At 42.4% G+C, this 27,418-nt stretch overlaps 9 protein-coding genes across 9 annotated transcripts; 3 read left to right on the forward strand and 6 right to left on the reverse strand.

Moving 5' to 3' along the window:
- Window positions 1–87: 87 nt before the first annotated feature.
- On the reverse strand, window positions 88–1,960 carry Bfra_008203 (putative nrps-like enzyme protein; the record flags this gene model as incomplete). Its single annotated transcript, XM_037338566.1, has 6 exons — window positions 88–474; window positions 556–603; window positions 705–1,082; window positions 1,128–1,276; window positions 1,327–1,597; window positions 1,748–1,960. 6 exons carry the CDS (start codon window positions 1,958–1,960, stop codon window positions 88–90), a joined length of 1,446 nt encoding a protein of 481 aa, XP_037191872.1.
- A 401-nt stretch (window positions 1,961–2,361) lies between these two features.
- Window positions 2,362–3,044, forward strand: Bfra_008204 (uncharacterized protein; the record flags this gene model as incomplete). The annotated part of the gene is made up of 2 exons (XM_037338567.1): window positions 2,362–2,721; window positions 2,772–3,044. 2 exons carry the CDS (start codon window positions 2,362–2,364, stop codon window positions 3,042–3,044), a joined length of 633 nt encoding a protein of 210 aa, XP_037191873.1.
- A 1,619-nt stretch (window positions 3,045–4,663) lies between these two features.
- Bfra_008205sa (putative serine threonine protein kinase protein) lies at window positions 4,664–8,623 on the reverse strand (the record flags this gene model as incomplete). The annotated part of the gene is made up of 5 exons (XM_037338568.1): window positions 4,664–4,917; window positions 4,967–5,269; window positions 5,321–7,131; window positions 7,186–7,929; window positions 7,980–8,623. 5 exons carry the CDS (start codon window positions 8,621–8,623, stop codon window positions 4,664–4,666), a joined length of 3,756 nt encoding a protein of 1,251 aa, XP_037191874.1.
- Window positions 8,624–10,368: 1,745 nt separating this feature from the next.
- On the forward strand, window positions 10,369–13,991 carry Bfra_008206 (putative structural maintenance of chromosomes 5 smc5 protein; the record flags this gene model as incomplete). The annotated part of the gene is made up of 5 exons (XM_037338569.1): window positions 10,369–11,679; window positions 11,734–12,627; window positions 12,685–12,757; window positions 12,809–13,559; window positions 13,616–13,991. The coding sequence occupies 5 exons, from the start codon at window positions 10,369–10,371 to the stop codon at window positions 13,989–13,991; spliced, it is 3,405 nt and encodes a 1,134-aa protein (XP_037191875.1).
- A 773-nt stretch (window positions 13,992–14,764) lies between these two features.
- Bfra_008207 (uncharacterized protein) lies at window positions 14,765–16,263 on the reverse strand (the record flags this gene model as incomplete). The annotated part of the gene is made up of 3 exons (XM_037338570.1): window positions 14,765–16,036; window positions 16,099–16,170; window positions 16,222–16,263. 3 exons carry the CDS (start codon window positions 16,261–16,263, stop codon window positions 14,765–14,767), a joined length of 1,386 nt encoding a protein of 461 aa, XP_037191876.1.
- Window positions 16,264–17,897: 1,634 nt separating this feature from the next.
- Bfra_008208 (uncharacterized protein) lies at window positions 17,898–18,896 on the forward strand (the record flags this gene model as incomplete). The annotated part of the gene is made up of 1 exon (XM_037338571.1): window positions 17,898–18,896. The coding sequence occupies one exon, from the start codon at window positions 17,898–17,900 to the stop codon at window positions 18,894–18,896; it is 999 nt and encodes a 332-aa protein (XP_037191877.1).
- Window positions 18,897–20,145: 1,249 nt separating this feature from the next.
- On the reverse strand, window positions 20,146–21,673 carry Bfra_008209 (putative ccch zinc finger dna binding protein; the record flags this gene model as incomplete). Its single annotated transcript, XM_037338572.1, has 5 exons — window positions 20,146–20,864; window positions 20,935–21,229; window positions 21,295–21,342; window positions 21,397–21,540; window positions 21,596–21,673. The coding sequence occupies 5 exons, from the start codon at window positions 21,671–21,673 to the stop codon at window positions 20,146–20,148; spliced, it is 1,284 nt and encodes a 427-aa protein (XP_037191878.1).
- Window positions 21,674–21,977: 304 nt separating this feature from the next.
- Bfra_008210 (uncharacterized protein) lies at window positions 21,978–22,177 on the reverse strand (the record flags this gene model as incomplete). The annotated part of the gene is given in 2 exon segments (XM_037338573.1): window positions 21,978–22,112; window positions 22,127–22,177. 2 exon segments carry the CDS (start codon window positions 22,175–22,177, stop codon window positions 21,978–21,980), a joined length of 186 nt encoding a protein of 61 aa, XP_037191879.1.
- A 613-nt stretch (window positions 22,178–22,790) lies between these two features.
- Bfra_008211 (uncharacterized protein) lies at window positions 22,791–24,152 on the reverse strand (the record flags this gene model as incomplete). Its single annotated transcript, XM_037338574.1, has 2 exons — window positions 22,791–23,876; window positions 24,087–24,152. 2 exons carry the CDS (start codon window positions 24,150–24,152, stop codon window positions 22,791–22,793), a joined length of 1,152 nt encoding a protein of 383 aa, XP_037191880.1.
- Window positions 24,153–27,418: the final 3,266 nt, after the last annotated feature.

Here is a 27,418-nt window from a genome sequence, read left to right on the forward strand (position 1 = left end):
GTCTGGATTATGCATTCAGACATTCTGAAAATTGAAATAGAGCATTTGATCTGGGACTATTTAATTGTTTACAACACAATAATACCCTCATTCATACAGGGCATCCAGCTCCAGCCGAAATTCCACAAGTGTAAATTTCCGCTGGACGGATCCTTTTCCAGCTCTCAGCATCGGCTTGTCTTTCGAAGTGAAGATGATATTATCTTTGGAAACCTTGCCTTCCGTACGATAAGTGGCATCATTTGCTTTCTCGACAGTAGGCCAGAGTTCTTCTACCAAGGAAGTAGTCTCTTCTTCATTCTGTGGCGGATGAACAACCTCTATTAGCCAGGCAGCTTTTACCTTTCCTGTTCCTGTGAGAAGAGCTGCTACGACTTTGGGATGTGACATGAGGATTCCTTCCATTAATAGGGGATTAATATTTACACCGTTTAGTAATACGATGATGTCGTCTGTACGGCCACGGTATTTCCACTAGAAGAATGGTACATCATTAGCGAGTTCTTACTGATGCTTTTGTGAAGAAGTTGAATACAGAAGATTCAATTTACTCACCATGCCTTCCTTAGTAGGATGTTTGGACATCAAATCTTTAGTCGGCCACTGGGTCAAATGCGGATATATGGAGATACCTCCTGAGAAGCACGCAGGGCGTCATCTCTGACAATGACAAGCTCATACAGATCGTCCGTATAGTGTCAAACTTGTGCGCCAACAAGCGGGCTGAAAGTCATATATTCATGATATTCCTGATCTTTCAAGACCAGAGGAAGAGGGCCAGCTTCGGTGGTACCGTAGGCTGCGTAAATCGGGACCACAGAACTTATCTTGTTCGAGATGATGGATGAGCTAAAGGCAGAACCACACCAGATGACATGGTCTAGTTTTCGGAGTCCTTCTAGATATTCAGGGTTTTTTGCCATTGCTTCGAGGAGGGACGGAGGCAAAATAGACGCGTCGCATATATCTAGCTTATGTATAGTAGCAACCAATGCCGGTGTTGTGAAGAGAGCACTTGATCCCAGGATCGGAGTCATGTTCCAGTAGACATTGAGTGCCGTAGCAATAAGTAGGCCGGTCATCTAAAAGTATCAGACTGGCAATTGTAGAGAGGATTTTGTACTTACATGAGAGGTTGGAAAAGGAACATAATGAACTTTGTTCTTCCATCTATCAACTGTAACTCGTTGTTCTCCAGATATGGTCGCCTCGGGGTCGAGCCATGTGCGATAGGTTGTGAGAGCTCCAAAAGTGTATACTATAGGCTCTGGTATACCTGCCATTCCCATTTAGTGACGTCTAAAATATTTCCATGATATGACGAACCTGTTGATCCAGACGTATGCAATATCGCAAAGGGTCGATTTGGTTCACTTTCCAAAGTAGCAAGGAATGGATATTCTGGGACTTTCGACTGCCCGATCCAATGTTCAACCCCCTCAAAAGGAATGATTCGTAGATTACCTTGGAGTGACAGCCTGTTGAAGGAGGTACTAATGGCAGGAAGGTTTGTCGCAACTAGGAGGACCCTACACTCTGTAGTCTCGAGTAGTTTGAGCTGTGCTTCGTCGGAGATTTTAACGGACATCAAGAGAACCTTGTATAATATCAGCCGTCAGACTTGAGATTTGGCCATGATGAGAGAGTCGTCTGATTACCTTTCAATTGGTTTTCGCAGCAGCAATCGCTACAATTGTGTACCGAATATCCGGAGGACCCAAGTATGCCAATGTATCTAAACCTAAACCCTTTTCGAGAGTCTCTTCAATCCACCAGGCACATTTGTTGATTGAGTTGGCGTAGTCGCCGCATGACACCTGCTAGTAGTGACCCCAGCCTCCTTGTCTAGATTGATGAGAACACAGAAGAGCCGGTCCGGCTCAAGACGAGCCCTATTATCAATGACAGCGGGTAAAAGCATGTTGGCTTCCTCGTTGGGGGGTCCAAGAAAGGTCGTCATTTTCAGCTCTGATTTGTGCCGAGCCAGCGGATGAACTCAATCCAACCCCAATAAAATATTGGTGGGAAGGGGATGAGAATCGTTCAGAAAGATGTTTGTCATATTCGTATTACCAGGGCGAGATGTAAAAAACGTGAAGGAATCCCCTTGACCCCTCAAGCAAACAAAAGTACTCCCGGGTATGTTGCCTAATCTGGCAAGCAATAACTCCTTGCCACGAACCTGCATTCAAATGATGGCGCTGCATGCCGCTATGTCTGCTTACTCTGATACCCTTGTTATTCGACGAAACTACCAAGGTTCGATTAGAGAGAAGAAAAAAGCATATGTAAAAGGAGATTCCAGAATGATCTTCTCCTACAAACCTGCATCATATTCAATTTAGAATCTTAATTTTGTCAATGGCTCCTATTCCGAAATTCAAATCCGCTTTGGAGGCTTCCTCGTATCAAAGCCCCGATGGTGGACCTGCTTACTCCCTTCTTCGTAAGAAGGTAGTAGATATGGCCATCGCTATGGGTTATGATGCCAGTACTATGGTAGAATGTGGTGTGAATTGGTCCGATGACCACGATCCGTTCAAACATGTCAAAAACCATGCATATCCGCATTATGTTAACCAATGCAACTTTCGAGTATTCCAGTCGTTCGAAGCACAACTTGGTAAAAGATTCCAGGATCTGTTGGATACTCGACACATCGGTGTTATGGTGAAGACATACACAATTGATCTCAAGAGAGTTGTGAAATTTCCAGACTCGGTATGTTACTAGCGCAGGATGTTTTTGGCTCCAGACTGATCGTAAGCCAGCTTATTGTTGCAAACCATATTACTGAGGTTTTACCCGATCGTTATTTTGGGGTGACATCTATATGGTCACTTTGGCAACAGGCTATTGTGGCTGACTGCAAAGGTTATGTGGTATTTTTTGATTACGATCGAGGAGTGCCGGCAAATTTGGTCGAGGCCGGCGGCGTGTATAAGGATTTGTACGGCGCGTTAGTTGAGCGAAAGGAAAAGGAAATAGCCATTGCAGCGAGATGGGAGGAAGAGCACCCCAAAAAAGTCAAGGCAGCTCTTTAAACCTCGTTCTTCATTCTTTTGTTGTAGTTAAAATCAACCCGACAGGACTTTTGAATTTTTCCCACTCCAAACACCCGCAGTCTCTTGTCTTCTACACACAAGAATTCCAGAATAGCAACTACAATAGGGAAGTTGCCTTGATAATGTATAGACCACTCGAAAATTGGATCATAATTGTCTTTTGAAAGTCGCTTTTGAGTGAGAAGATCACTTCATGTTTAAGCTGCCGAATGATGTTGTCGTCTGTGGAAAATTGTTTATGGTTGGGCTTGACTGACTTTAACCCACGCCACATGTGGCGTAATGCAGAGACAAATCATATGCTGGACAACACTGATGGGCTCGGATGGGAAACCGCATTGCATGCATTGCATTGCCGTGATAACCATTTTTGTGGTTTTGGTGGCGTTTCTTGGGCGGAGACGAACGGACGGGTGCCGTGGGATGGGGATGGGATGTATCAGTGTGTATTTACAAGGCTTCGATTAACCTAGAGTATGGAAATCCACGGTGGAGATACACCTGGGTGGATAGTATGCATGATTGTGGAGTTGGGTGGAATGCTTTGTAGATCGTGGTTATTTATTCAAGTGTATCTACTTTTGACTCTGCATAATAAGATTGAAATTGATATAAAATAACGTCTACGATGGAAAAAACACCCTCGATAATAGGGAGCTGGGTAGTATTACCACCATCAAGAATATTTGCTCAAGTACCTAGGTTATTATATTCTTAATCCCATAACGATCAACATCTCTCTTTCCTAATGAGGGGATTGGCATCAAACACCTAGCTATGTAGGAGGTAGTGACACAACACGACACGACACGACATCACTCAATGCGTGACGAGAACATATAGATCCAATATCGACTTCACGATTCAATCATGGGCACTGGGATCTCCTAATAACAATATATATCTATACACCTACCAAATCTCGCCAGGTAAACCAATGTCGAATCTGTTGGATGTGTAGAATGAGAGCTCCCGAGGGCAAGATTTCTTGAATATGCATATATATGCATGTGTACTATGTAGGATTTCCAGAGGAAAAAAATCATCACAGATTTCAGCATGTCCCATGAAAGAATTTCACCATGATATAACTGCTATACAAGTCACATCACCGAAAGCATGAACATATATACATCAACATGAATCGAAGAATTTCGGATTTCCTAAGTACACGAGCGAAAAGAACACATTTTCCCCTATTCGAAAGTAAAAAGAAAACCAATCATCTTTAACACTCTATCATCTCTCTCTTCGGTAATGAACTCGGACCGCCTTTTGACCTCCGTCTATCATAATTTCTACCCCTTTTTTTTGCTGCTGTGTGAAGAATATTAAGTTACTTTTTGCAACTCCTTCATGCAACGCAACTCAAATATCTACCACTCTATGCAAACGCCAAAGAAACTCACCATACTGAACATAGTATATCTACAAAAAAGAGCAGGTATCATCCAAATACTGCCATGTGGTAAATCAGGGTTTCGAGTGTGTCCAATCTTGAGCGAGTGTAGAGAGATACATCCCCATACCCAAATGTCCAAATTGGGGTTATTAACGATATAGAATATCGAAAATTGGTGGACATCATGAGTTCGGGTTCAAGAAGTAATGGTGTCGGTTATCATCGAGTTTACTGTTCTCACCATCATTCTCTTCTTTTCTTCATCCATGACGAGAACTCCACGAACTTGTAGGACGGAATCTAAGGTCTCTACAACTTTATGAAAGCTGCTTGCCGCACCTCTTTCCTGTGTAATTCGTGCTACAGCGAGATTTACCTTTCTGCCACGGTCAAGATGTTCGAAAACAGTTAATATCTCAGCGGCGAATGAGACTTCTTTCAAGTTCAGAACTATTCGATGTCAGTAAAATGTTTTAGAAAACTCACAAGTGAGACTTACAATTTTCTGAGCCGACTTTGCCAAAGACTATGTTCCTCTGTTTATCAACCTGAACATCTTTAATGCCATATCGTTTCCAGTCTTTGAGCACCTTGGCAATCTCCAATCTTGCTGTACGTCTCGGAACGGAGAAGCAGATAAATTTTGAAACGGGCTTTACATGGAACAACTTGGCTAGCCAGTTTCGTTGAGGCTCGATTTGACGTGCTCGCGTGGCCTGATGTATACGGTTTTGACGACTCTGTTGTCGGGAATCTGCAATAGAATCTTGAATACTCATGTCCTCGTCAAACATATCATGTGCTGTCGACCTGTTAGTCTCATCAACATAAAAATATCTTAGATTTAACTCACTAGCAACAGTCATGCCGGTTTTTGGTAGCTTTTTCTTGAACAGCCTACCAAGAATGGACCCCTTCTTCTTTGTCGGTGGGATCGGTGGAAAATCTTCTGGTTCAGACTTTCGACCACCACTCTTGCCTGATGACTGCGACAATAAAGTTTCATTTCCTAAAATTGATGAACTTCTAGATTCCCCTTCATCACTGGCCTTGGAATTGCGTCTAAACCAACCTGATCGCTTCTTCACTATGGTTCCCGCATTACTATCCTGGGCATATGGGTCATCTAGGTTGGAATCTTCATCAATACGAGATAATTCTGGTCCGACATCCGCCTTAGAGCTGGCATAATATTGGTGACGTAGTCCCTGACCAGAAGGTTGGTTCTTGAGGGAGTTGTCAAAAGATTCTGGCGCGGATTGCACCTGTTTTTGACCGCCTTGTGAGCTTTTCTTCCTAATGGTAAGGGGCGCTGGAGCTTTAACAGGGCTAAAAGATGCTGCGGAAGCATTGACTACCCGGATAGTTTCTCTTTCATTGAAAAACTTGGAGTTCTTTTTCAATGTACGAGCTTCAGGAGCCGATGCGATGCGGTCAGATTCGACTTTTCGAGGGGATGGTTCATCTCCATATGCCTCATTAATCGCAGGCAATGGCCGGGTATGTCTCTTCTGTTTCGTTTCCTCAGGTGCAGAAACTGCGCGGCGATCTTGACGTGGAAGCAACGGGGATGTAGATGGAGGTAGTATAAGGCGATCAATGTGTGATACCATACGATCAATGTATCCAGGGGAATCTTCTCCGGAAGCCATGCGTAGTGTAGCCTGCTTGCGTGCTTCTAACAATTCTCTTTTGACAGAGTCCGATCTAGCAGGCGGCGGAGGTAATGGCCGTGAGTCGAAAGATCCGTGTCTGAGCGTTTGACTCTTCGCCGACACATTAAACATAGGCGAAGGACCGCGAGAAGCTACGCTTGAGCTTCCTGAAAATCGCGATTTGTTCTGGGAAGTAGTTGAAGAAACGACAGATGTTCTGTTGAACGCTTCATCGCAGTCTTTGGCCAAGCTGCTGCTCAATTGACGGACATCATCTTTCCATATTAAACTGCCCCGTCCGGATTTTTGTATGATAGTAGTAGTAACCTTTGTGCTTCCTGCTTGTGGCTTTTTCGATCTGATGTAACGTGTTGAGTTAGAGTGTTCAATGTCAGGTCGTAGAGAGGTTCTCTCATCAGCTCCTGCTGATTGCTCTCCCACAGAAGTTAATAGGCCATTTGTAGACATAATCTTCTGACTGCTCAATGATCGTCTCCTAGTATGTGAGAAATCTACACCACGTTTGTGACCGACAGTAGCACGGAAAGGGGCACTTCCTCGACTTCGAGTAGAGCTTGCAAGTGAACTGCGAGAGTCATATGCTCGAGATACTGGCTTCTGTAATCTACCTCGATCGCTGGTAGACCTTGATGTTGACATTCGAGATGGCTGACGGTACCGGCCATGTTCTTCATTCTGAGGAGCATGAACAGTGACTTTGATCTGATCGTCTGACCTGAGTGAATCAAGATGCTGTGGCCTTGAAGCATTGAAAGGATCGTAAGTGTGTTCGGACCTGTTACTGACCACAGTGAACCTGGAAGCTTGTTGGCGATGACTGCTTCCTGTCTGTGGTGGGAAGTGACAGGTTGAATATGTTTTTGTCAGTGTCGAAGGTCTGATGTGATGGTAGTCACTATTGGAGTAATTTAGGTCCGGTTCGTAGTCTTCAAGTTGAGAATCTCTATATCTCAGTAGCAAAGTATAGAAGCGCTTCTGTTCGTTGGGTCTATCTTATGATTAGCATATATTTAGTAGATACAAAATCAGCGAAATCACCCACTTTTCGCTCAACAGTGTCTCGATGAGTTGTTCTTCGGAGTATGCATGCCACATAGACCACAGTTGCCTTAATAAATCCTTGTCAATATCACTTCGGCGTGACACTGGCCGAGCACAGTCATTCAGACTAAGGGACGGGATGCTTTGGCCGCTACTGAAATTGTCTAAATAGTCGTACTTTCTCACCACGGGGTGCTTCCAGATTTGATTAAGTGTAATCCTTTCTTTTGGATTCACTTGCAATATTCTGGAAATCAAATTTGCTGCTTCTTTAGTGAATTCTGGAGCCACTTCATACTCCCCTTTTTGGATTTTGCTGAGTAGTGGATTGAGACGTGCCCTATCATTGCCGACTCCCTCAACATCAAATGGCAGTCGTCCACACAAGCTGGCATAGAGAATCACGCCCATACTCCATATATCGACCTTGTCTCCCCGGTATTTGAATCCACCAATCAGTTCTGGTGCAGCATAATGTGGGCTTCCACAAGAAGTTCTTAATTTGTGATCTGCACCTTGATGCAGCGCAGCCATTCCAAAATCTGCAACTTTGATGTCCCCAGTGCTTGTAATTAGAATGTTTTCCGGTTTCAAATCTCGATGACAAATGTTGTATGAGTGGCAGTACCCTAGAGCACTCAAAAGTTGTCGAAAATACTTCATTGCAGTCTCTTCGTCCAGCCTCCCGTTGTTTGCGATTTGAGCAAAAAGCTCGCCATTGTCAACATATTCAAGAACCAAATAACTACTGACTGTCAGAGGCTAAACCTGCTTTGGATTCAGAATATGACTTACATTTCAGTGCGGTTTTCCCAAATGTCGTAAATCTTCATGATATTTGGGTGTTGAATAAGCTTCATAATTGCCACCTCTCGTTCTATACCTACAGGCATTCTTCGCACTCCATCGCTTTCATCATGTAGCGGATCCAAGCGTTCCAGGTTTGCAAGACTTCCCGCCTGGGACATTTGGGCATTTCTCTTTTGGACGATTTTGATAGCCGCCATTTGATGTGTATTCCTGTTCTTTGCAAGGCGTACTCGTGCCGTTGCCCCCTCGCCCAAAGTTTTGCCCAGCTTCCAAGGACCAATAAATTTCTTGAGATTCTTACCATCAGAAGTAGCGGAAGATGCGGTCGAAATCTGTGAGCTTCTTTTTGAATCCGTCGCAACTTCTTTCGATATAGCAGATAGCCTAGGGTTAACAACAGTAGAGACAGGAGAGGATATTCGGGTATTGTCAAGGTATGAATATTGTTCGCCTGGAGAAGCAGAAGCCTGGTTGTAAACTTGCAGCAAACCATCTTGTCGTAGACTATCATGATTTGTTGGTGTGGATTTCAATTGCAGTCTGGTGGTACTCAGTTGATTGTTATTGACTCGTCGAGTTGCTTCTCCTAGAGGTCGTCGACTTGGCGGTCGCGTGTGTTGTACACTCATTGTTATGACAATCTTCTGTGTCTGATCGCAAACTTTTGAAATCCCTCGTGCCCACTTTAATGTTGATCGACCCTTCTGATGTACCACAGGATGTGAGATAGTACTGTTCAAGTAGTATTCAACTACGGCAGTTGAGAGTCTCAGAGAGTAACTTAAAATGGCATAGTGATGTGAAGAAATGAGTGTCGATGGTAACGAAAGTCCCAAAAATGAAGCGGTCGAAAGCTCTAGGAATTTTTGATTAGCCTTCCATTGCGGTCAAATCAAAATGCTTTCTCGTGAGTTGAGTTGCAGTAGTAAAATAAGTAAACTCACCAGATTACAAGATTTGATCTGCTTGAAAAGATATGTGTGTTTGAAGAGCTTATTGTCTCAAAAGTCAGATTGTTTTGTGTCGATGCACAGAGAAAGAGCGAATTGAAGTGAAATTTGAATTAATATCGTATTAAAAAGATAGTAAAATAAGAACTTGTCGAATGTCTTCAAAGCGAGAATAGGACTCAAGAAAGATTGGGATTGCAAGATTGCAGTTACTATGGTGAAGTTTTGATTATGTTGATGTTTTGTTTACACCCAAAAGTCCCCGCGATTGCATGCCAACCAAAATCGAGAGAGGAATGCCAATCTCAACCGTGGAAGGATGCTCATTGGCTCGGCTATGATGATTTCTATACTAGAGTACTTTTGAGATTCCTTGACCTGGACTGTCATCTAATCATTAGAAAGTGTATAGACCCAGATGATATGATAGCAATGAAGCATCTAGGATTTCTAATCATCTAGACTATGGGTTTCATGAGAGTTCATTCTCAACTCATGGCCACATCACAATGTGTACCAGTACCTTAAGTTAAACAAGACACTTATTAAAGATTTTGAGACAACTTATTGTGAAATGAACGAATCTTCCAATGAATGTAAAACACAAGTAGATATTATGATATTTACTTGCAGATTAAGCAAGTATACTAGTTTTAGTTCCAGACTATCTGTTCTATGAATTATAAAGAAGACTTCAATAGTCCTTCAATCCAATTCAAGCTTGCCTTGCAATACATAGGTATAGGTAGCCATATATGATACAGGAGAACAGTCGTCCGCCTTATCTCATCTTCGATGCACAGCTAGTTCAGTGGGATTGGGAGCCTATGATCGTTAGCAACATCCGTTACAGAGACGCAAGCAGTTGGCTTTGTGGGATATAAAGCCTTCTTGTTTCATGTATAGAGAAGGGAGAAAGGGAGAGAAAGTCCATCCAGCCTACTACTTTCTCTGCATCTCCCAGTAACTTCACTAAGAATGTATACGTGGGACCGTGATTCTTGAACACTATCTATTCCACATGATTAGACAGCTAGCTTCGTGACATAATCTATCATCTATTTCGTTCTCATGCCAAATGCAATCATGGTTTCAACAGGAGAGAGAAGTACAATGAGTTGAGAAATGTAAAAGAAGGTGAAGTGTGGTTGAGGTGAAGTTGAAAATGCGAAATCAGCTGATCAATCACCAATGGTGGGGTAATCACATTACGCTACCCTTTACAGTACTAGCGCATTGATGCTTAACGCGAGTTCCTAAAGTTTAACGCGTCTTACGCAAACTACGGTTCTTTAATTGAATTAGTTAATGCGCTCCATTCATCCATCGATACCCTGAAAATGATATAACTTCAAGCACGTTAGCATATCTTTTCATTGGTTCGATTGACTTTACAACAGTTTTTTAGATCTTGAATCGTTAACATGGCACCGCAAATGCCATCTCGTGGGCGTCGGTCGAGGGATGCAATCGATGGCGATGAAAGTTCACAAAATACTATACCCACGCGACCTGCGAAACGATCACGTAACATACATTACGAATCTGAAGAAAGAACCCTTGAACCCGATCCTTCGCCACCCTTGGGAGAAGAAGTTGACAGACAAAATGTCAGAAGGATCCCCGGTACTCCTACAATCGCATCCGAACGCGGTAAATTTGCTCCAGGCGCTATAGTTCGAGTTAAGCTCAATAATTTCGTTACCTACGAGAGCGCCGAGTTCTTCCCTGGCTCGAATTTGAACATGGTAATCGGTCCAAATGGTACTGGTAAGAGTTCCGTGGTTTGTGCCCTCTGCTTGGGGTTGGGTTCTTCGCCAAAAAACCTTGGTCGGGCGGATAAAGTGGGAGAATTTGTCAAACATGGTTCACGGGATGCTTTTATTGAAATAGAACTTCAGAAGAGAAGCAACGAGCGCGAAAACCATATCATCAAAACTCGAATTATCAAAGATGGGAATAATTGCGAATTCTGGATAAATGACAAGAAAACAAGTCACAAAAATGTTCTAGCTTTGGTCAAGGGATTCAGCATTCAAATTGATAACCTTTGTCAGTTCTTGCCGCAAGATAAAGTCTCCGAATTTGCAGCATTAACGCCCGTCGAGCTTCTGCATCATACACAAAGGGCAGTCGCTGCGCAAGAGATGCTGGACTGGCACGATGAGCTTAAGAATTTGAGGAGAGAAGAGAAATCGAGACAAATGCAGCTTGAACAGGATAAGGAACAGTTGATGAATCTTGAAAAACGACAGGCGGGGCTGCGTCCGGAAATGGAACGACTGGAAGAGCGAATTCAGATTGAGAAGGACTTAGAAAAACTAAAGAACAGTATTCCTTTTGTAGAATACAGAGACGCACGTCTTCGATATCAGGAATGCAAGGAAGAAAAGGTAGAAGCAACCAAGCGATTTCGTACTTTGGAAAGCCAGGTCGAACCGACTCTGCGGTTCGTTAACGAAAAGGATTCCTTGGAGAAGGAACTGGCCAAGATCGTGTCCAACCGCAGGAATAACTTACAACATGCAGAAGCAGAGGCCGACGTTCTCCTGAAAAAAGTAGATGAATGGGATGACAAAATTGGGGATTGTGATCGGAGAATCAAAGTTGTTCTAGAGGCAGAGGATAAACGCAAGAAAGATCTCGCAAAGGTCAAAAGGACCATAATTGACCTTGAAGCCCGCCTCCGAGAACCTGCAATAGAGTTCAATCCCACTGAATACAATCAAAATATCGTGAGTGCCCGATTCATTAACTCCCATGTAGGTCCTTGCTGACTTTTCACCTAGAGAGCAATCGAGCAAGAAATCAGAGCCATCAAAACAACAGTAACGGAGCTCGAACAAAGCAGAGAAGCGCTGAAAGCCAAAGGACGAGACTTACGAGCTGAACAAGACAGAGCAAAGCAGGCTCTCGCTGACTTTGATAGTCAAGCTGGGAAACAGATTAATAAGATTGCACAGTATTCCAGAGATACTGCTACAGCTTGGAAGTGGGTTCAGGAAAACCAAGACAAGTTTGAGAAGGAGGTCTATGGCCCACCCTTGATAACATGCTCTGTGAAAGACCCAAGATATACTGATGCTGTTGACTCATTGTTTCGTTCGAGCAACATGCTCACTATCACCGCACAAACCCAGGCTGATTACGGGCGATTAAACAATCAGTTTCATTCAGCGGAAATGAAACTGGCGGAGGTTAGAATACAAACGAGTACCCAGACACTCGCCGAGACTATTGGTCGGTCATCGGCTACTACAGCTCAATTGAATAGTGTTGGTCTTGATGGGTGGGCTATTGACTTTATTGATGCTCCGGAGCCAGTCCTTGCCATGCTGTGTAATGATATCAAAGCTCACAAGACGGCAGTCACCCTACGGGATATCAGTGACGAACAATATGAAAAGATTATCCGTAGTGGAATTTCATCTTTTCTGACAAAAACCACTTCGTACAAGATCACTACGCGAAGAGAATATGGTGCCACATCAACCCAGACTTCCGTAATCAATCGAGCCAAATTTTTCGTCGATGGTGTTGTAGATACTTCAGGTCGGCGTGTGATTGAAGAAAATCTTGCAGACCTCGACCGAAGATTCGAATCCCTGAAGAGGGAGGCCAAAGACATCACTGAAAAGATTGTGCAGTATTCGAGTACTGCAAACCCGAAAAGGGATGAACTGGTAGGTCCTCAATGACGCTCGTGTTAGCGTATATTACTAACGACATTTTGAAACCAGGACGCGCTTATGAAAGAGAAACAGCAAAAGCAGAAAGCTTATGGTGAACAAAGAGCTCTTCCAGGATTGCTTGGTGAGTAGTCGAGGCATAGATATACTTGAGCATATACTAACGTGGTAGCAGCTCGAGAGAAGGAGTCTTTGGAGAGATTGGAAACGTCTAGCTCTGAATCTAGGGCAGAAATTCAAGCAATCGTAAAAGAGCAAGACATTGCTGGTCTCAAAAAGGGAGAGCACGTGATGAAACATATCGAGCAAATCAACCAGATCATTGCTTGTTCCGAAGAACTTGACGAGGCCGAAATTAGACGTATTGAAGCAGGTTCAGATGTGCACGCTCTACGAGAGCGCAATAGTGATATTGTAGCAAACCTTGAAACTGAACGTACACGACTAGGAGAAATCGAAGCACAGTCAAAGCGAGCAACCCTGACTGCAAGAGCTGCGCTGGAACGATGCAAAGACATCAGAAAAGAGGCTGAGGAGAGGAATGATCAGGACTCTCTAGAGTATTTCTCCAGCATTTCCCCGGATAGTACCGTGGAAACTTTACAGCAAGAGATTAATAGCGAGGAACACAAACTCGATTTTATTCAAGCCAACAATCCAAACGCTATTAGAGAGTATGAGAAACGTCAGGTTGACATCGGTCGATTAAGCACCAGGATCGCTGGGACCGAGGGCGAACTTGGAGACGTTGCGCAAAAGGTTACTGAGATCATGGCAAAATGGGAACCAAGACTTGATGCACTTGTTGAGCAGATTAGTCAGGCGTTTTCCCATAATTTCGAGCAAATTGGATGTGCTGGTGAAGTTGGTGTGTATAAAGAAGACGATTTTGAAAAATGGGCAATTGAGATTAAGGTCAAATTCAGGTACAGTCATTTTATTAAAATATCTCAGACATGCCAACCTGTTAACATCACAACAGAGAAAACGAAACCCTTCAGCTCCTTGATAAGCACCGTCAATCCGGAGGTGAACGCTCCGTTTCCACAATTTTCTATCTCATGTCTTTACAATCACTTGCTCGCTCTCCCTTCCGCGTCGTCGACGAAATCAACCAAGGAATGGATCCTCGTAACGAACGAATGGTCCACGGACGTATGGTCGAGATTGCATGTCAGGAACATGATAGCCAGTACTTTCTTATTACGCCGAAGCTACTACATGATTTGAAATATCATCCTAGAATGAAGATCTTGGTCATTGTCAGTGGTGAACATATGCCAGACGATCAAAAGAATTTTAGTGTGAAACGCACGCTAGATATTAGAAGGCGTATGAGGGGTATTGCTGCTGCATGATTCTTGACGTATCGGATTGGAGTTCTGGGTAAGGTCGTTGGTAATGAATCCTAAGGGTGGGTTTATGGTGCCATGGTGTATAAAAGGGATCTTCTGCACATTTTGTTGTGTTTTATAATTTTATGATACCCATGATACGAGGAATCTATGGCTTGGTATGGCTCGGTATGACACGTATTTCAATTGATGATAATGCCTTCCGAGTTTACATATAGTTCAATGTGAACATTTCTTTTGTATGGGCTGATATTGCTTAGTTATTTATGTAATCTAGTCCATCTATCAGACTCAAAACACCAACCAAGCTAATACATTGGTCTTTTCAAATGATTATCTCCTTGTTTCTCTTTTTTTTATCTCTTTTTGATATTTTCTTGAAGCTCGTCCCTTCTCACATAGACACCACCTTGCCCAGCTTCGTTTCCAAGGCTCTCGAAGCGGGCCTTGTTTGTTGAAACAATCTTGAAATGGTTCTGTTGTCTTACATCATGTTTATACTCCACACATCTTTCGTCTCTTCATAAGTCGGAAAAAGAGATCGTAGGACAGCTTATGTGATACGTAGGACGCTGACAATCTTTCATATCTAGAGACTCACAATTTTGCATAAGCTACTTCTGCATAATATAACAGTACAAAATTTCATTCGATCATTTAAAGCATTGTGGAAGTATTCTAGAGGTTTCAGCAATGCGGCTATACAGCCTACGAAGTACCAGTCAAAACACGAATTGATCGCATTTTGTTTGAAAGATCAGAAGCTTTCCAAGAATCTACAGAGCCAAATTTCCAAAATCGGTTTCATGATCGTTCCTCCCTGAGTCTCGTACTTTTGCTCTGGAGTGTAATGAGAGCACCGCTTCGCCGAGAATTCGATCATAGTGCACACGAAGCGTGTGTAGATCTTCAATCGAATCGTATACTAGTACAACTGACCTAAGAATATTATTTAGTCCCTCATCTTCGTATCTATTGTCCCATGAAGCCAGTATATCGGCAATAGGCTGGTTTCTCAGCAGTCTTCTCATTCCAGAATCGAATCCCCTGTCAATCCAAGATCGAATGTCCATTATCTCCTCTGCTGAACTACCCAACCTACACTCTGCCAGATGTGTGTTTAGCTCTCTCAATAACGGTACCGTATCTATCCACGCCACTTTTGAGCTGCTGAATTTCACATCTGGCGAAGACGAAGTAGCGTTTGATGTATCGGACTGTTTTTCTTGATCCTCGAATTTGCGCTTTTTAGGCGAATGCCCGTCCTTCTTTTCCTGTAAGTCGAGTATTTTGTTCTTCCTAAATGCTTCCTCGAGTTCGTCATCCAATTCTTTTCGAATGGCTTCCCTGAACGAATTAACAAGGGTTTCTTTCTTATCATAGTCTTTGCCGCTCTTCTGATCCTTGTCAATTTTATGCTGGTTCGCTTTGTGATCCTCCATTTCATACTTATTCATTTTTTTGTCTTCCATTTCGTCCAATATTTCACTCTCTTCTTTTTTGTGCTCATCAATTTTGTGATCCTCTATTTCCTCGTCCTCTCCCTTCTTATTCTCTTCCCTCCCAGTCTCTCCCGATACATCGTTGTCATTCGTTTCATTCTCGTCCATTTCGTCCTCGTCCAATTCGTCCTCGCCTAATTCGTCCTCGCCCAATTCGCCGTCGACTATCTCGTCAGAGGCCAAATTTGCATCTATTGATGCCAACTCGGCTCTCGCTTTCCTCAATTCCACTTCTAATTCTGCTCGTTCAATCCTCGAATTTTCAGCTCTTAACCTTTCGATTCGAGAATCCGTTTCTGCTGTCCCAACTTGTAACTGGTCGAACTTCAGTCTTAGTCTTATCACCTGCGTCTGATCAGGATCCCTCAGTAATAGGCCTATAAGTTTTAGTAGATCAAGTTTAAGCTTGAGCCTAGCGTCTTTGAGCCTAGCGTCTATGGATATATCCGAGTTACCAACAGAGGTATTAGAAGATGATACATTATTTGCAACGGGTTCTGCCACAGGACCAGTCCCAGCATAATGACAAGGGGGTGATATATATTTCTAGTCCTCGTATTAGAGAAATACATTCTTCAGAGTAAATCCTTTGGGAAAAAAAAACATACCCATTCCGAGTCTTCAGGTGTGAGGATTGGAATTATCGGAATACTCATATCAGGCTGCTCTGGTAGGTTTCTCTAAATCTTGCGTTGGCATAAATGGACTAATGTAATACAAGCTTGACATACCCGCGCTTCTTGGGTTCGATTTTCATAGCCACGAGCGGCCATCTGCCGTCTTAGCATATCTATTAATGAATTAAATGTATGTATGACTTGAGATATTATCAACTCGAAGCCTCCAAATAGTTAAATCCCCAGAAGATCCGAATCACAGGTGTGGTTCGGATTCGATGCGTGAAAATCATAAAATTGTTGGCTGGTTCACTATCCTACGCGAAGTTGGTTGTGGATATTTTATTCTTATGCTCCTTGGTAAGTGATACTCAACGCATCAATATTCTGAATTGGCGTAAACTGCTTGAAGAGTGGATGTTTGTGATGTAGTTGACGGAAAGCGTGGAGTCGAGGGAAACATATTGATGCTTTTGGTTATCACTTCCCCCAAAACTTCTGTACAAGCTACTTCTAGTTCATAGAACAAGAAAGTGCAAGTCTCGTTTGAAAAGTATAAAGCTGGCTAAGATGGTAGTATGGGCCCCAGTGCCATTTTGGAAAGTATACTTGGGCATCGCTCTTTGTAATTTCGATGTGTAACTTCGCCCAAAAGAATTCTTCGAACTTGGCTCTGAAGATTTTTGCATCCATTCCGGGACTATTTCTATTGACTTGTACGAAAGTGCCTGCAGATGTGGAGCGGAGTAAGTCCCGAGGCCAAAGGAGCAACGATAAATTCAAACTTCTAGTTTACTTTATAGTGGATATCTCAATCCTTCAATCTCCCTACCATCCAAAGAAATGTGTTATGACTCTGTGGGGATTTCATGCGCCTCTCATTTCTAGGATATCGATCGTCTGGTCTAGCAGGGTAAACATAGGCTTCTGATATATGACAACAATACGATATTCAAAGTAGACTCAGGAAATCAAGCAATCCGTATAATCTGAGTGGTTTTGGAAGCTTCGGATCATCGGCCTATAATTTGGACCATCGATGACCAGCTAGGCCCAAATTAGGTCTATCAAGATTCGAAACGCAGCACTGAACGTTCGAGATTGATAAGATATCTATCCTGGTCGAAACATAACACAGTGTATCTACCGGAAATGAAAGTTTGTGGAGTATTTTTAACCCTAATTGATGTTGTGTTTCCAAAACTGAAGATTTGGGTCGAGCATATGACTTGAGAAGAGGAAAGTAGCGTGAATACCCCCCGCCGAGGAAAAAAAAAAGTTTTTGGAGACGAGAAATGCTTCTGTTGTAACAGGAGGTTGCGAGCCGTCCTAGATGGTGTTTGAAATATCGTAAAAGCATTGGAAGATTGAGTGTAGCCATGAAAAATTCTCAATCCATTCGATTGGAGGTTATGGAGAAAGATCTTTGTCGAAGAGACTCTGAATCAGCCGTTACATTTGCCGATTTGTACGTACTATAATCCGAACGACACAGGCGTGGCGAGGCAACACAAGTACCATCAGAAAGAAACAAAAGAGAACCATATTACAAAGCCGGACATGGCAAAAACAAATCTATTGTCATTATGACACTCGCCAAAGCGGAAGGAACATCAGATTGGCAGAACCTTCCTCGTAAAAATTCTCATGCACGTGCTAACAACGATCCGTAATTTTATATGAGATCAAATTTGACTGAAGTCATACGATCCATGGATCATAGTTCTCAAACACCTATGTCCTAATCTATCCCAATTCCGATATACAATTGTTAGAAGCATTAACAAACAATGAGGGCATCCTATGAAGCAGAAAACACTTTCCACTGCTTTCCTGACTTGTTTCCCGAATTACGATATAAAATTTGGCTTTATACTCCTGCTCTTTTCCCTCGAATCATTGAAGTCAGACCACGCACAACTCCGACCGAAGCATGGGATCCCCTCACCACCAAACATCATGTTAGAGTGACTGCACCTATTGCCCTCTTACAAATCAACCACGAAGCTCGAGAAGTGCTGCTGCCATTATATACTCTGCTCAGCTCAGACGTGACCCTCACCCCGATCTCCCATTATCACCTAGCTTCCCCAAATCCTCACGAGAAGCCACCCATGGTAAACTTCGATACGGACACTATATATTTCAGCGTAGCTTGGAGTACTACCGAAGAAATTCCATATCTCTCATTCATACAGCGATTGTTCCAAAACTTCGATCAAGATAGACAACGAGTGCGAAGACTGGCGGTGGATAATTCCTCAGAGTTGACGAATTTGATAGACTTTCCCTTCAAATTGAGACAGTCTGCAAGCGGCGAACATGGCATCACAAACATCCCAGCGTTGCGGAGATCGGAAGACTCCTATCCTGAACAGATGAAATCTAAAGATGGCGAATATGATGCCGAGGATCCTACAGAGTTTTCCTTGGCTTCGAGACACTGTAATGATGGCCAGGCCACCTTGGAATCTTATTTATTAGATATGAACTCGGCTCTCTTGGAGTTCAAGAACTTGGACGAATTGGTCATAGTTGTTAAGCCTACTCACTTGAGGGCTGATGTGATGTTGGTTTGCTTTGTAGATCTGGGGAACGCCAGCATTGGAGAGGAAGAGGAGTGTATCGATATCCTACGTACACTAGGATCCGGAGGGTGGAAAATACCCAAAACAAGAATTTGTACAACACATGTAGTTCCAGTGGACAATCGAAAAATGGAATCACAAAGAGCCTATTTGGAGAGAGTATATGGAAAGGCTTTCGTTTCGAGTTTCACTAGGGAATAACATTATTAGCAAAACAGAATGTCAAGAATACACAAATTGAAGATCCTCGCATTCGGCTTAAATGTTTGACCGATGTTACCCGACGGTGAATGATGTCTTTGACTCGAGTTTCCGCAAATTATGTATATATTCATTTAACACGATGGTGCTTCAACAGGTTGCCTTGATGGTAAAATGACCAGTTCGAGTTCACTCGAACATCACTCTCGGTCGTCTAGTTGGTTTATGACGTCAGACTGTAATTGTTCATTGTGATCTGGATGTCGCGTGTTCAAATCACGCCTGAGAGAATCATCTTTTTGCTGTTTTTGGAGGCGTCCTTAAAAATCTTTGCGCTTGCTTTTGCTTTTGCTTTTGCTTTTGCTTTTGCTTTTGCTTTTGCTGTGAGAGGCGTGGTGGAGATGGGAGATTGTGGGTGGATATGGATGGTGGAGCTGAGATAGCCGAGTGTTGTGGATGGGGTTTGTCTCTTTATCTTTTAGTTTGTTGACTATTAAATTCAAGTATTCGAAGTCATCTTCAATCAGGTCTCGTCAGGCTTTTCTGAAATGATCTGTCAGGTATTTCAACGTTGCAGCCATATCGCCATCTATGTTTTGGTGAAGGCTCAGAATAGAGTCAGCACTGACAAGTATCATTACCTACAAACTTCCGGGACACACCGTATTGATGGTCCCGCCCCTATAGGTTGTTTACTTTCCGTGTCCACATTGATTTGTTGATATGAGATATAAGGTAGGCTTTCGTATTGAGAATTCGCTTGCTTATATTATAGACTTGCTTGGGAGCATTGGTGGGAGATGATACTGGCATGCTGTTCACGATCGTGAGGAGTCAGGCATAGTATTATGGTATACTTGAAGAACAATTTTAGATACTTGTATGAGCTTTTCTATCTTTGATACTTTTCGAACGTGTAATTGCAACTGAAACTCCATCAATTGTATCACTGGTAATCGTGTTTAGCATGTGTGGCTCATGTGTGTGGCTCATTAGCTTGTCAATATTCACAACACAAGTATTGATTGAATGATTGTTCGATCTATTCATTTGTACTTGTGCGGAAACTAATGTATGAATAAAGTACAATCATCATTCTCAAGCTCTGTTGAACCTTACATGCCTCGTTCAAGAATATCAAATTTTCAAACCCTCCAATACTACCTAGTGCGCAAAACACGAGTATCAGAGAAACTGTCTTGTCTCCCAGATCCTAACGAACCAACACGTCGACGCCACGACAGGCCTCTTAAGATCTATCAACGTTATGCATCTCCTTTGTAAATTTACAGCCTTTTCCAACTCTTGCACAGGCTTTGTCGGGGCATTGATGCCCCAATAAACAATTTTCATCTTCGCAATTTAATTTGGAGGGACATGGTTTGCACCGTGAGATGAATCGTCGAGCGGCGATCGCTTTGTCGTCAAGCCTTTTTCCATGCAAGAAGTTACATTTCTTATACGAACATTCCCCAAAAATATGAAACATGTTGCAGTGTTTTGTATTTCTCATCACTGTAATGAGTGATGAAGGCGGGGAAATGACGGCATCGAGACGCTGCCCTTTGCGATTCCGAAGTACTGCATACTTACTTCGTACCGGAGCTGCCAGTGAAGAATCGCTGCTTTCCTCCATACTCACAGCATCCGAAACGACATTACTCAGTACTCTTGCGGCATAGCTGGGCGTGTCTGGAGTGGAACTTCTAGGAGGTGTGGTTGGTAATGATACTCGCCGGACTGATAACTTTGTGTCTCTGAACACACCCGGGAAATGAGCAACGAGGAACTTTTCCTTCATTATTGCTAATTCTTTAGCAAACGGAGGCCCTTCAAGCAAGACAACTCGATTACTCTTTATGATATTTCCTACATATGGCTGGAGAATTCGCGCGTAGCCATTATCTGCTGAACCACCAAAGATAACCGCTCGGCATTGGACATCAGCCATATCGTGCGTGAAACATTCTACGACGAGTGTCAGTAACGAGTTTCCTTTTCCAACAAATTTGATATTCCATGAATCTAGGAAAAGTACCTTTCAGCCTCGAATCCGCACACTCCTTCCCATCACCCGCATCCACAAAATCGCACATGGGGTGTCCCATATTGAAACCGCGAACAAATGTATCAAAATCATCTGCATTACCTACGATTTTATTGTGACTGTAGGCCGATGCCAAGCCTTTCTTATTTGCATACACTCGAATGCGGATTGAAATCTGGCTTGGTAACTCAAGCTCCGTTGAAAGATATTCGCGCACTTGTGTTCTTAGGCGATGGACGGTCTCTAGCCCTCCTTGCTGAGCAGATTTGATGAGATCATCGCAAAACTTTCAACATTTAGTGGCTGGTAAATTACGAATTTGAGAGGTGAACAAATTGCATCTGTACATACCGTCATGCAATCACCATCAATCAAAACCGATACATAACTGTTGGAGTCCTTCGAACATTGTCAATAACGATGTTCTCAAGAGCAATCATTAGGTAACCATACAATTCTTTCTTCGATTCTCGCAAGAGTCACCTGAACATCAGAGAGTTTCGACTGGTACAATTTCGCAGTATCCTGTTCTCTCTCAAGATGTAACTTCGTCTCCGTCAGACCACTTTCCAACTCATTGATGCGGGCAAACAATTTCTACCAATAAAATCGTTCGTTAGCAATGTGCGGGGCAGAAAGACAAACGACTAACCCCAATGAGTTGATCCTTTCCCTCCTCAACCTCTTTCAACTTATGAAACTGCTCCTGAAATACTTCAAGAGAAACCATGGCTAACTTTAACAGCCCAACACATTAAACAGACAACTTGCAAACCTTCATTAACACCTACTCGTAAAAACTCAAAGCAAGTATTTAAACAGAATTGCAGAGGCACGGACTGGGCACCTTCGCTTCACATGTTATGCAATACTACCCTAGAGTTGGTTCGATGTTGTTACCAAAGAAGCCCTGCACAAAGCCTTACTTCATACCGACTTGGAAATTCATGCATATACTTCGCCAATAGATCATATCTTCGTGTGAGTACAAGTTATGATGGCAGATTATGTGTGGACGATGAGAGCCCTTGCCTTCATCTACGAAAATTCAAACCAATCGCAGTTCGTGATTTAAATGTGGTGTGTTTCAAAGATCTATGACCAGGACCTTTCGCTTCATTCGCATCTATTATTATGAGTTCGACGCAGCCTTGCGCGCGCTTACAACCCTGCCAAAAAGTACGTTTCTCAGCTCCAAACCCCAAGGTTTCAGAAATCTCTCCAATTCTAGCATATTCTTGACTCAACTTTCACTGCGATGGCTAGAGTCAGGACTTCCTGAGTACTTATAATCCTGCATCTCTCCACCACTGCTTCTGGGTCGGGTTCAAATACTTTTGTATCTCTCCTAAAATTATTCCACCGTCCTTCAACTTCGAGAGTTTGGATGGGGTTTTGAGAACATATTTAGTAAGTAGAGAGATCTAGATATTCTTAACTCTGCATGATGTCTGCGCAGGGCTTTAGGTATGCTGTATCGGCAAACTGTATTTTTACACTTTGAATCCAAAGATACGAAGCAATGCAGTCATGACTGGATTTCTCGAGGGATTTGAATGATCTAATTTTTGGAGTTGTTCTTTATATCCACATGGCCACTCTTCAATCCACTTCGTTTAAGTCATCTTCCTTCACGTGTCAGGTTCCAGACAGTCAAGATATATCGATTTTTGTTGGAAAATTCCCGAATTTTATTACATCAATCTATATTGCGCCTGTGTGAGATCTGCCATCCGCTATATGGAGTATCGTATTCACACCAAAAGAATTACCAAACAAGTCCAAGCAAACATATTAAACATTAAACAAATTTCCAAACTCCAGAGCCCTGTACCTTTTACTTCAAATTATTCTTGCTTTTCTCCATCCTTTGTGGGTCCAAATAGTTCCCAAGCAAGGGCTTTTTTCTCCTCCTCCTTGGCTTTCTTCTTCTCAGCTTCCTTCTTGATACCGCCAAATTGATGAAATTCTTTGGCATATTTCTCATCAGAGACTTTCTTCTCCTCGGCTTTCTTCTTCTCAGCTTCCTTGTCGAGACCGGAAAATTGATGAAATTCTTTGGCGTGCTTCTCTTCGGCGGCTTTGTTCTCCTCAGCTTCCTTCTTGAGATCTCCGTGTCCGCCATATTGATGAAATTCCTTGGCATGTTTGGCTTCTGCTGCGATATCCTTCTCTTTCTGCTCCTCTGGAGTAAGGTGCACTGGTGGTTTGGGTCCGAAGAATTGCCATTTGAAAACTTGGATCCACAATCTCTTTTCAGCAGGTTTCTTCTCTGCCTTGGTGTCCATTTCCTCTGAAGTAGAATTCTGGATATCCTGGGTGGTCACCGTTCTCTTTTCGACTGCCACAGTGTTCAAATCGTACGCGTATCCAGCTAAACAAACAGTTCCTGGAGCCATATTTTGAGCAGCACTCCAGGTACCGCTGGCACATTGCTGGAACGATGTTCCAGAAATACAGTTGAACATGCCTGCAGCAGTGCAAGTGCCCTTCTCTTCAGGCTTGAACTCAATGATATCATCATCTTCAAATTGGATAGTGTAATTATTGTTTTTGTAATCATCTGACTGGGAAGCGGTAATTTCAGGTTGGGTGGTGGTTGATTCGGATTGGGAAGTAACAGCTCTAGGCCGGGTAGTGTTTGATTCGGGTCGAGAAATAGTAAGTCTAGGTTGGAGATTGTTTGGGTAAGACTCGGGATAGGCAGTCCCACAATGGTCATTGCACATGCCAGCAACAAGTTCTCCCATCATGCCCTTTGGAGTCATGCCATATCCGGCCCCACCAGCTTCGAAAAATTCCTTTGGTGGACATTTCTCACAAAAATCTGATATAGGTCTCAATCGCATTTTGACGACCGGTGTTTTTTGAGAATCGCGCTCTTCAACCTTAGGTTCTTTATTGGAAAGACCGCATGTGTCACAGCGTTTTTGCTACGATTTGTTAGTTCAAGTTCACTCAGTTGATTCAAGAGTCCAATGATCTGGACCATAGGACTAGTAAAACAATAAGAAGCGTCCAATGGCCAAAACAAACTTGGTGCCTCGAGTGACTTGAGTGGCCCAATCAAGTTCGGGTATTGAATGCCTTTGATTGCTTGTCTGCATTGAGAGTATCTACAAGGAGATGGAAATATAACTTACAATTGGTAAACCTTGTACTGAGGTGAAGGCCAAGATGGCAGTGATGGCAGCTTTTGAGAAATGCATGCTGGTATCTTATTGACGTTGATGTTAAAGTGTTGTTGTATGTTAAAGTGTCGTTGTATGTTGAAGTGTTGTTGTATGTTAAGTGTTGTCGTGTAGTCAAGTGTTGTCGTGTAGTCAAGTGTGGTAAGGGTGTATGTATTGTCTTGATTGATGTTTGATATTCTGGGATTCCAAAAAAAAACAAGAGTAGGGATTTCCAGACCTTTTATAGAAATTCAGCACTCAAATTATCCGTTCTTTAGAGCTACTGGATAGCAGAGTTTCCTTAGTTTGGAGAAAATTTTCGTTCTTCTTGGAACTTTGAGTTGTGATCTACTCAAGTTTGGTGGAGAATCTTGATATTACGCACAAAGTTTGGTCTAAAAAAGGCTATCAATGACAATCTTGCACTTGTTCATAGTTTATGAGGTGGTGACTCAAATGTTGCGTGCTTGGAGATTGTAGATTGGCTAGATTGGAGGCAAGTGTCTTGTTTAGTGTAAGTAGTAATGAACCCAAGTCCTCTGGTCTTTTTTGATGCGGGGCGATAGACCTCCTTCATCGAAGCTAAGTTCAAGCTTCCATCGTCATTTGTCGGAGTCCCAGATGAGTAATATTTGCAATTAGTACTTTATCAGCTTTCCAGGTTCAATTATTTTGATCTTAGTGGTTGATTTCACACATCATTTCTGTACTGGTGCTTTTTCTGTGTTCCGAAGTTGGAAAAACTCGGGTATTATGCCAACTGAGGACATTATCCATCTCTGACAAGATCTTCTTCTTCAATGCTAGTCTATGAATAAAGGCTTGGAAAGACAGAAACATCATATCTGTCCTTCAAGAATAAAAGCTTAAATGCAATATTGCTCATATCATATCTATCTTCTGATCAGACCGAGAAAAATCTAGCCAAGCTTCATTGCTAGTCACTAGCACATCTTACTCAATCCCCACAGATCATACTTTACGAAAATTGGCGACGCAACAGAGATTTCATATACCTACCAGTTATTGAAAAGAGTCAAATATCCATTCCAACACAAGCTATTATCATAGAGAATCTCAACCTCTTACTTAGCCCTCAAACCCATCTTCTTTCCTTCAAAAAATACCCCATTACTTTCATCAAATTCTCCCCAAGATCTTTCCAGACTGAAAAAACAAACATGGTTATTAAGGAATCCCCATACCCCGCACGCTAGAATCGCAGAGCCTCATCTACATAGATCTCTACAGTAACCACTAGTACATTGATAGCTCGATGCTCCCCGCAAATCATGAAGATCTATGGCCTAACTCACTTCATCCAAACTTAAAGTATTGAACACCGTTTCCATAATGTCGTTTCGTCATTTCCTATGGACATTTGGAATGATCTAGATAAATTCTCTTGGTCTATCACCTCATATCTCGCGCTCTAGCTCTAGCTCTAGCTCTAGCTCTAAAGAATCTGGTGAAAAAAAATCTGATTTTGCATGTCTCCAAATCACCTCCTCGAGAATTTTCTCCTCGGGTGAACTAGTGCTCAGGTATTCCCTGGAGGAAACCACATATTTGGTTAATCACATTCGCCGAATGAGTGTAACCATCCGTTTTGACTGTGCGAGATAACATGCCAGTGATTAGGGATCTGATTCATACATTAGTAAATCGGAATGCTTAATCAGTTCTATGAAAATTCTGATTTAAAGTAAAGATTAGGTTGAGTCGATATGAGATTGGAAAAGAAGGCCTCCTTTCCGTGTGTTGCCCATCTCGTTCACGGCACATTAAGATAATGCTCGCTCTTTTCTACCACGATAATCTGTAGGTTGAGTCTCGAAAAGTCTAGTCAGTATTTGTGGTTTTTATACATGATGTATAAGCCAGTCATACATTTAGTAGCAAGTTACCCTTTTCGGAAGATTCTAGAAAGATGATGGAGATTCTCCAGCACAATACCCCATACTATGACACCAACTCTGGTGAAGCTTCGGTGTTTGTTGTATATCTGTATTTTCTTTTCACCATGTTATATTTTGATTAAAACAAAACGGATCCCTTCTGTAATTTTGGGACTCGACCTGTAATTGATGAATGTTCTTTACCTTTTGTCATCATACATTGAGGTTTAGCATTGAGAACTCTGATGCAAATACGTAATTGATTGTACCATTTCCGTCATTTACATGAGATAGTGAAAGTCCTGATAGTACTCTTCTTCTCCAATCAAATCAGAAGTGATGATTCTGATTCTAATTCTTCTTCCGTCATACCTCATAGGCTAGGACCAAAAAATCCGGTGAAATCTGTTCGATTAAAATTACCATCTCCAATCTCCTCGTCAAATAATTCCCCTTTCAAAGATATGACTCAATGGGCCTGGCAGGCGGGACTAACACTCCAAGGAATGATTTGGAAACTTCTACGTAACATCATACCCCGTGATTCTACAATTGAAAATGTCTTTTGATGCACATCTACCATTCACCCCCTTCTTGATTTCCTATTCTGGAAGACATTTCCTATTTGGGACATTTAGCTGGGGGAATCACTACCCACGGTATAGGTGTGACTTTTGAGGCTCTGTCTACACTTGTTTGACCTTGTCAATTGACCTGATTGATGAAGACAGCTTCATTTGAAAGGTGACTGGTATTACGTGTAGCTATTCTATAACAACATTTCTGGGGATATACTCCTGAAGAGATGTTATTTTTCTTGAATTTTTATTCGTGCTATTGACTACCCATTTATGTATCCCTAAACACAATGAAAAACCGATCATCTTGAGTTGGACATTCGACATGTATACTCCCTCAACAATCATACTACCATCCCAATATCCCAAACAAAAACTTCCTTGCTTTCAATTGCCCCTAAATCTCCCTGATACTTCGCATTTAGTATACATCTCCATACTCACCCTCATGTGATTACTCACGCACTCTGTATATAGTAAAACCATAACTCAAGGAAGCATCAAAACTTTCCCTCTCTCAATGCCCATACCCCGTGATTTCCACCATTTGATGCACATCTACAAACCACCCCCTTCTAAAATTCCCATTTGGGAACACTAGCTTGGAAAAGTACTACCCAGGGGAGATTCGGCAGTTTTTCTCTATAGTTTTCATTTTTGAATTGGACTTTGTGTTATTCATTTGTTTATTAATGTTTCATCACAAATCTAGAGAGTTTCTATATCAAAGATATCTATATGAGTTACTCAAACATGATATTTCCATCCTCTTTACTAGAGCTCACTACTGTATCTCTACTTCAAGATTGGAATTTTCGTTCATGAA

The sequence above is a fragment of the Botrytis fragariae genome (assembly GCF_013461495.1).
Source record: "Botrytis fragariae strain BVB16 chromosome Unknown tig00000061, whole genome shotgun sequence".
Taxonomy (NCBI): domain Eukaryota; kingdom Fungi; phylum Ascomycota; class Leotiomycetes; order Helotiales; family Sclerotiniaceae; genus Botrytis; species Botrytis fragariae.